The sequence below is a fragment of the Cornus florida genome, unplaced genomic scaffold, assembly GCF_030987335.1.
Source record: "Cornus florida cultivar Cherokee Brave unplaced genomic scaffold, ASM3098733v1 CherokeeBrave_3.0.0_Hap2_Chr11, whole genome shotgun sequence".
NCBI lineage: Eukaryota > Viridiplantae > Streptophyta > Magnoliopsida > Cornales > Cornaceae > Cornus > Cornus florida.
The window spans coordinates 115,773,683-115,783,437 of record NW_026775581.1 but is presented as its reverse complement, the minus strand read 5'-3'; the positions used below and the strand labels follow the sequence as shown (position 1 = coordinate 115,783,437).

The window sequence follows — 9,755 nt, the reverse complement described above, 5'->3', positions numbered from 1 at the left end:
CGAATATGAACGAATTGATAGGTTATGACCCATTTTACGACCCCTAAGTTTCCTCCCTAAGGTGTATGGCTAGGAGAATCAGGAATGCGCCTTTTGATTACTAAAATGGTGCACAAATCTCATCCACACAAAGGAAATTTTGCTCCCATAAAATTCACAGTTGGCCAAAAAAAATAAAAAACAAAAACTAATTAACCAGTAGTCAAATTTTAAAGTAACTACAGTGAAATTACAAAAGGAGTCTCAAAAAAAATTTAAGATTTTGAATCCTTGATCCCAAAAAAAATAGATATAACAGACCGTATGTACGTAGTCATTTTTTTTTGAAAGGTCCGTATGTACGTAGTCGTAACAACAGTATGACTATGACAACTGACAAGCTCCTTGCTAGTGAGGAATCGCCGTGGATGTATACAGGCTTTTAGTGTGTGAATATATATATATATGTAAAACATGCACGATGTATGTACTTACCATTGAGGGGTAAGAGTATGACACAATCAATGGCCGGTCTTACCAGGAAGTGCCTTAATCGTCAAAAGTTCTTAATGGGAAGGACGACTTAGAGAGAAATCTTTCCATCGACGATCATCGAAACTTCATCTTTCCCGCGGAATGACACACACTTCTATATCATATATAAATATATGAAATCCTTTCTAACTATCATCATTGAAACTTGAAAGTCGAAACAAACTTCATCTTTCTCACACACTGACGCACACTTATATATACATATATATATATATATATAATATAATATATACATATATGCTTGTATACAGAGTGCAAGCCCCCACCCAAGTTCCAACCCACATATAGAGATATATTTGGTGGTATATCCTTGTGTTCCGAGCCTGTGAGCACTTTTGTCAGTCCAAAATCCCAATGCAGAAAATGGGCACAGATGACGCAAAAGCGATTCCCTCAGAACACCACCGCCACCACCATTCGGACACGGAGGTCATTGGAAGCGACGCGACATCTTACAGTGGCCCATTGAGCGGACCTCTGAGCAAGAGAGCTGGCCGGAAAAGCGCTAGGTTCGCCGACACGTTGGCCGACGACGCCTATGTGGAGATCACCCTCGACGTCCGCGACGATTCCGTTGCCGTTCACAGCGTCAAAACCGCCGACGGAGCCGACGTCGAAGACCCAGAACTGACGCTGCTCGCCAAAGGGCTCGAGAAGAGGTCTTCGTTCGGTTCATCGGTGGTGAGGAATGCCTCGTCTCGGATCAAACAGGTGTCCCAAGAGCTCAAGCGTTTGGCCTCCTTCTCCAAACGAGGCCACCCGGTTCGATTCGACCGGACCAAATCTGCGGCCGGTCATGCCCTCAAGGGGCTCAAATTTATCAGTAAGACCGATGGCGGCGCTGGGTGGCCGGCGGTGGCGAAGCGGTTCGACGACCTCACTGCTTCCTCCAATGGGTTGCTTCCTCGTTCAAATTTCTGTGAATGCATAGGTAATTAAACAGAAAACTACATACTCGCATTATCTTAATGGTCAGAAATTGCTGTATTGTGTGCTTGTGTGTGTGTCTATATATAATATATCCAAATTTGATGTCTAATTGTTTGGTTATTATGATTTGGGTATGCAATGGCAGGGATGAAAGGGTCGAAAGATTTTGCGGGAGAGCTTTTCGATGCACTTGCCCGGAGACGGAACATAATGGGTGATTCCATCAACAAGGATCAGCTCAAAGAGTTTTGGGACCAAATCTCGGATCAGAGCTTCGATTGTAGGCTTCAGACTTTCTTTGACATGTATGTACGAATAAAGGTTCATCAATGAAGCATTTCCTGTATTACTATTATTATTATTATTATTGTTATTGTTATTATTATTATTATTATTTTTTGGAGGGGCATGAAATGAATCAGATGATAAATTTAATGCAGGGTTGATAAAGATGCAGATGGCAGAATCACTGAAGAAGAGGTCAGAGAGGTAAGTGCTTTTAGTAAGATTAATCATTCGAAAGATGGGTTAAATCGGAATTTGGCTTTTATATGTGTTTGAAAGTTTGCAAGATTTCATAATTTGGATTTTATATGTATTTGGAAATTTGCAAGAATTCATCATTAAAAAGATGCTCACCAGGAAAAAAGAAGAATTAAGATTTTTTTTTTTTTTTTTTGCTTTGTGCCAAATTGGGAATTTTCTTCTTTTACTTAATGATTCAATAACTTGGGTACATAATGCAGATTATCTGCCTTAGTGCTTCTGCAAACAAACTTTCGAGTCTCCAGAAACAGGCCGACGAATATGCAGCATTGATCATGGAAGAGTTAGATCCTGAGCATCATGGGTACATCATGGTACAGGACATTAAACCAGATAATCTATGTTAATTTCATTGATTAAAGGAGGAATTAATCAGTTTGTTTCATGAATAGGGGTCTCCTAATTTGTTGCAATTTTCCTATTACAATTTGTGAACAGGTAGAAAACCTGGAGATGCTTTTGTTGCAAGCTCCGGGTCATTCTGTAAGAGGTGATAGCCGAAATTTGAGCCTTATGCTGAGCCAGAAGCTTAAGCCTACTCTGGAGGAAAGCCCTTTAAAGAGATGGTACCGAGAGTCTAAGTATTTCTTACTGGATAACTGGCGGAGAATTTGGGTGATGGCACTCTGGATTGGGGTTATGGCAGCTCTATTCGCATACAAGTATGTGCAGTATCGAAACAAATATGATGCATATGAGGTAATGGGTCATTGTGTTTGTATGGCCAAAGGTGCAGCAGAGACCCTTAAGTTGAACATGGCTCTGATTTTACTACCAGTCTGCCGGAACACCATCACCTGGCTCAGAAACAAGACTAAATTAGGAGTTGCCGTTCCATTTGATGACAACCTCAATTTCCACAAAGTAAATAATCTTTTTGCTCTATATATACATATACCACATATTCAATTGAGTTGTGAGGAGTTAATACTAAATGATGGTAGTTTTTCCTTTTAGGTAATAGCTGTGGCGATTGCAATTGGGGTTGGGATACATGCGATTGCTCATTTATCATGTGATTTTCCTCGTCTTATGCATGAAGACTCTGACAAGTATGAAAAGCTGATGATGAAATATTTCGGGGACCAGCCTAAAGAGTACTGGCACTTTCTGAAGGAAGTGGAGGGGGTGACCGGTATCTTAATGGTAGTGTTGATGGCAATTGCCTTCACACTCGCGACTCCATGGTTTAGGCGAAACAAGCTCAACCTACCCAAACCTCTCAAGAAGCTCACCGGATTCAATGCCTTCTGGTATTCTCATCACCTCTTCGTTATTGTCTACACTCTGCTCATTGTTCATGGAATCAAGCTTTACCTGACCCGTGGTCCATTGTACAAGAAAACGGTTAGTACCATGTCATTTTTCATTTCAATCCGCATCTATTAATGTCCTTTCTATGGTTTGATTTGTATGAATCTTCAAATTAATTTGCACCACCCTTTGGCATTGGCAGACCTGGATGTACTTGGCAGTTCCTGTCATGCTATATGCTGGTGAAAGATTGATTAGGGCATTCAGATCTAGCATCAAGCCTGTCAAGATACTAAAGGTAAAACATTTTATCTTGTTTGCACTTGCATACACACACACACACACACACACATATGTATATATATGTATGTGGTTGTTTAATACATTATGGAGTATATTGTTTAATACACATGATCATGTTGAAATTTGAAGGTGGCTGTTTATCCTGGAAATGTGCTGGCACTTCACACGTCTAAGCCTCAGGGCTTCAAATACAAGAGTGGGCAGTACATGTTTGTCAACTGTGCTGCTGTTTCTCCATTTGAATGGTAGGTGACTCATTTTAAACTTTTTTTATTTATTTTTGTTTTGCTGAATGGGCTAGGCTTTAATATTAATTGTTGATTGACAGGATTTCACCTTTTTACAAATGTATCATTTTTTTTTTGGATAGATTGAATTCTTTCTCCAACATATCTAAAAGTAAAAAAAGAAAAAAAGAAAAAAAAAAAAAGGAATCTTTCTACCTCTTTCATGCATCTTATTGCTTGGTTTGCTGATTTCTGGTGGTTTACTTATCAACAGGCACCCATTCTCCATTACTTCAGCCCCTAGAGATGAATACCTGAGCGTTCATATCCGGACTCTTGGTGATTGGACACGACAACTTAAAACTGTGTTCTCAGAGGTGAGCTTCTCTCTATTTGAAATAGGTCTTCTGTCGAGAAAATGAAAATTGCTATGCTTGCTTCTGGTTAACGATTTGGTACTTAGCCTCAGTAGCACTACTTGGACAGTTTTACAATTCAATCAGGCTTGTCGATAAAATCATGCCATGTTAGTATAGAAGGCATCAAAACACATCAACTAATTTTGATGCAAAGAACATAATGATATTTATTTGACAATGTTCAAGTGAATCACTAAAAGCTCATCAAACAAATCATGCTAAAATTCTTGAAACTTGATGTTCAAGAGGAACCATTAATTACATTGTGGGTCCCAATATGTCACGATTATAATAAAGCAGCATTATCATATTTCTTAGTAATTAGGGCCTGCTTCCTGTTTTCTGTTACTAAACTCTTCTTATATTGGTCTTCATTAGGTGTGCCAGCCACCGCTTAATGGGAAAAGTGGACTCCTCAGAGCGGACTGCTTGCAAGGAGTAAACAATCCAAAGTAAGTCATTTCCCCAATACTGAACTATTCAACTCAGAAGTACGCAAACATATCAAATTACAGTCGCAAACAAGGCTAACCTTCTTTTTCACTCTTAACACATGGCTTATGAGTTGAAGTTAATTTTTTAATAACCACCCTCTTGACAACAAGGGTACCAATGTATGTGAATCTGTGGCCTTGTCGACTGGCAATTAATCTGGATGGGCCAAAAATGACTCCAAATTGTCATTTTCATCTACTATTGGAGATTCCCCGTCAAATTGTCATTTTCATCTACTATTGGAGATTCCCCGTCAAAGAACTTTATGCATTTTTAAAAGTCCTTTAAGAAACAAATCATCATTGCATTTAAGACCGTCACAACTTGTATTTCATGGAATTGATAATGGTATTGATGACGATGATTAATTGATTCACAGTTTTCCAAGAGTGTTTATTGATGGTCCATATGGGGCACCAGCACAAGACTACAAGAAATATGAGGTGGTGTTACTGGTGGGGTTAGGAATTGGGGCGACGCCAATGATAAGCATTGTCAAAGACATTGTGAATAATATGAAGGCCAATGAAGAAGAAGAAGAAGAGTGTGCTTTAGAGAACGGGTTGGCTGGTGGTGGCAGCACACCAAAGCGAAAAGCTGGGTCCGTTGGTGGCAACAACTTCAAAACAAGGAAGGCATACTTCTATTGGGTTACAAGGGAACAAGGTTCATTTGAGTGGTTTAAAGGGGTGATGAATGAGGTTGCTGAATTGGATAACAAGGGAGTTATAGAAATGCACACCTACTGCACTAGCGTTTACGAAGAAGGTGACGCCCGCTCAGCACTCATCACCATGCTTCAATCACTCAACCATGCCAAGAACGGCGTCGACGTTGTCTCTGGTACCCGAGTGAAATCCCACTTTGCCAAGCCTAACTGGCGCAATGTCTACAAACGCATTGCTCTCAATCACACTGATGCCAAAATTGGTGAGTCTTACTAATTATTTGATCAATATTGTTGATCAATAATGCATATAGGAATGACTGACACATACTCCTGACTTTGAAATTGTTTAGTGAAAGTTCATGACAGATTTTCAAAACCTCCTACGCGTAGAATGCGCATCTAGTCTCTACATTTTTTTTCTTCTCTCTCTGTCATATTCATATAAAAGATGCTCGCTGTTATATTCATTTAAAAGATGAAAGGTACATAAATAATAGTGATAGTGGTTTTGTCAATGATGATTGCAATTAATATTCAAGATTATGTTACACATTATATTTTAATGGAGTTTCTGTCTTTTCATAAATGCAGGAGTATTTTACTGTGGGGCACCCGCACCAACAAAGGAGCTAAAGCAGCTAGCTTCAGATTTTTCTCGCAAGACCACCACCAAATTTGAGTTTCACAAAGAAAATTTCTGAGATGAGTTGGAAAACCAACAATAGAAAAGTCATTGTCATCTTTCTCTCTCTTCATGTACAGTGATTGTAGCCACAAGAAGTTTGTGTCTTTCACGTTTCTTAGTACTTGATTTTCTGAGATTAGAATTATTGATAGAGAAGTGGAGGCATGGTAGGTGAAATTAAGTTGATGCCGGCAAACGATAGTGGAATTTTGGTCCCGTTTGGATTGGGGACCACGAAGCACTAAACATGGATAAGGTGGAATCTGCGTCCGGGTGACGGATAGATAATGTCATCCCTGCGTACAAGGATGGTGGAAATTAAGTTACCGACCACCAACCAATGTATTGACTCTGAAATGTATATGCCTTTTAGATATGTTTTTTTTTTCTTCAAATACACAATGAATACACAAGTCAAATAAGAAATTTTTACACGTATTAAGCTGATATAATTCTCCTGAACATTTGTATTACAATAATTGCTATCGTTTGTACTAAACAGCGTGATTTGTGGCATTACTCAAGGAGTTCTGTCTATGTTAAACTAAACTTTAATGCGGCTTTTATATTCAGATCTTAATTCATTTGATTCAAATAAAGTGAATTCACATGTCAACAATGGCATTCTATTTTCCAAAAAGTAAATACTCTTAATAATATTTCTTTTCATTTCAAAGTAAAACGTTTAGAATTTGAGTAACTCATACCTGGCTCATCAATGCTAACTTATACCATTACTATTTGTGCACTACAACTATATCTAATTTCCCATCATTTTTTCGATTTCAAATCTCAACGCTCTAAATTTTCTCAAGGAAACTTTCTATCATTTTCCTGATTTTAGATCTCAACTTTCTTAATTTTCCAAGTCAACTTTATGAAAATGAATGAGAGAGATGATGAACGCGCAAGATTCAAACTTTGATTACTTCCCGGGGTAGTTAAAGTGGTTATTGACCTAATTTTGTTCAATGGCCAACAAAATTCTATAAGATACTCAATAAGAAAATGCCTAATTAAGTAGTTGGAAAGCTTAAACCTAATTTATATAATTAGCAAAGGAAATGGAGAGATGGTTTTCGTTATCACAGGGGGGAGATCCACGTGGCTAATTACTTGCTTGATTTGAAAATAAATAAACCTATTCAATTTAATTGTCAAGCATGAACCTGATGTCAGGGTTCTCTTTTTAAATGGTAAATTACCCTCCATTTTCATAAACAAAGTCAAAGGACAGAAATTGATAATTGATTAACGGAACAAAATTAATTATCAAAATTTCCCTTACATTCTCAATTTAACTCCACTTTTTACCTAAAATAAGACTACTCTGTATATAAAGGGTAAAAAGGTAAAACTAACATACACCCTTGACGCTTTGACAAGGGGAGTGGTCGCAATCCCACCGTACAATTGTATTTCCTCATGAGAGATAATAAGGCATAATTTACGCCCAAAAACAGACAACATGATGCACTCTCTTATATATACATACTTGTCACGCCCCGCCTCTTGGTGCCACGTAGGGTTGCAATTCGGGCGAGTTTAAAGTATAACTTGAGCTCAACTCATCATATAAAATGTTAAACTCAAGCTCAATTCTAATCATATTCTTAACTTTAGCTACTTAATCCGAGTTCAACCCATCCTTTAACTTTTAAATTCGGGCTTAGATGCCGAGTTAAAATTTCGAATTACTCATATAGCTAATCTTTATACAGAAAATTTAATATGATCTTGAATTAGTTTCAGATTAAATTACTCTTACACAAGAAAAAATTTAAAGACTTTTTGTAAATTTTTAATAAATTACAAACAAATTTTTAGAAAATTAATTTTCCTAAATGCTAATATACAATAAGTTAAGATTTAACAAAAAAAGTTGAAAAGAAAAAAAATAATCATAGTTTAAATTTTATATATAATGTATTTAAAAATAAATATATGTATGAAAATACTATTAGAATTCTGGTTCGGGTTGGCTCGGGTTGTTAACACTTCAACCCAAGCCCAACCCTAATTAAATTCGGATTGAGATTTTTCAACCCAAACCCAACCTTAATTGTAAAAATGATTGCCCAAGCCCATGAAAAATCGGGCTGGACTTGAGTTAGGTTCAGGTTACCCAACCCAAGTTGCACCCCTAGTGCCGCACAGGAGTAGACCTGTTAATGGATCGGATTTTGATCCGAATCCGATCCGTTTAGTCGGATATGGATTTAGCATCAAATCCGATAATGATACGAATCCGATAACCCGATAACTTAACAAATCGGATTTGGATTAGGTTGATCCGATCCATTAATAATCCGATCCGATTAAAATAATATATTATTATATTTATATTTTATTTTATATATATATATTATTATATATATCATATATCATATAAGATTTGTATAGATTTAATAATAAAAAATTAAATTAATCACAATGTTATATATACAATACTACCGTGTTTCCAGTCAGATAAACGCTGGTGAAGGGCAAGTCATCGATCTGCTGCTAGAAGAGAGAAGGGGGAGTCAGCGACTGCCAGAGTAATTTCTAGTTAGTTATTTTCTCTCTTTTTTTCTTCTATTTGCCCTTTTTCTTTTCTTACAAATGTCCCCTTTTTCTTTTCTTACAAATGTCCACCCTGTCTTCTATTTTGAAATCATAGATTCATAGCATTCCCTGTATAACTCAAGTACTTTGTGTGTGTAAGAAATTTTTCTTTGTGGATTCTTTGATTTAATTAGAAAGCCCTAATTTTCAAGTAAAAGTTACCTCATCATTTTCTTCCTTCTTCGCGTTCTTCTTCCATCTCTCCCTCTTTTTCCTTCTTTGATACAAAACCCATTTATCTCTCTTTGTTACCCTAATTTTGTATCAATTTGTTTGATTGTGTTTTTGTAAACGGATCGGACTTATCGGATCGGACATCCGATAGAGTGAATTTCGGATGTGGATCGACTATGCAAGAATCCGTCGGATTGTCGGATCGGATTGCTTATTATGCTTATCCGATTCGGATCGGATTGACCGTGATCCGGTCCATATCCGATCCGTTTACAGGTCTACATGGGAGTAACTAGAGTGGTGCTAAAACTCTAAACCCGTGACAGTCTGCTATCTGCTATCTTGATTAGCAACACAAAAATAAGAACAATAAAGGGAGATAAAATGAAGCTACTGAGTTGGCCTTTGCCCACAAATCCTAAATAAGAACCCTAAAAAAAATTTAAAATATATAATACCAAATAAATAAAAATAACCGGAACATAATGTAGCTACGCTCACGCCTGACATAGGCGCAAAACTTCTTGCAGTCTCCACCACATATATGGGTGCAAAACTTCTTGCAGTCTCCAACACATATACGGGTGCAAAACTTCTTGCGGTCTCCACCACATACATTCGTACAATATGTTCCTACGAAATCAATGATGCTAGGAATCGATGAAGATACGCATACTAGCGATCGTGATTATGCAACTCAAAAATTATACTCCTACCAGTTTGTGCAACAGTTGAAGCAGAACTAACACCATTGAAATCTTTAAACTATAAAATGAGGCACTCTCGTAGACAGCTCTAACTCTGAATGCAAGCATAAACACAAGCATAGAGAGTAAATGATCCTTATTATCTGTAAACAAACATATGCTCAATTAAACATGAGTAGAATTTTCTCTATTCAGGTTCAAACC

The 9,755-nt window shown here is 37.3% G+C and overlaps 1 protein-coding gene across 1 annotated transcript; it reads left to right on the top strand.

Moving 5' to 3' along the window:
* Positions 1 to 458: 458 nt before the first annotated feature.
* LOC132284603 (respiratory burst oxidase homolog protein C-like) lies at positions 459 to 6,497 on the top strand. Its single transcript, XM_059786714.1, has 12 exons — positions 459 to 1,465; positions 1,610 to 1,769; positions 1,905 to 1,953; positions 2,211 to 2,324; positions 2,449 to 2,874; positions 2,968 to 3,357; positions 3,467 to 3,562; positions 3,697 to 3,812; positions 4,069 to 4,171; positions 4,592 to 4,665; positions 5,088 to 5,638; positions 5,970 to 6,497. Exons 1-12 carry the CDS (start codon positions 889 to 891, stop codon positions 6,077 to 6,079), a joined length of 2,766 nt encoding a protein of 921 aa, XP_059642697.1. The 5' UTR covers positions 459 to 888; the 3' UTR covers positions 6,080 to 6,497.
* Positions 6,498 to 9,755: the final 3,258 nt, after the last annotated feature.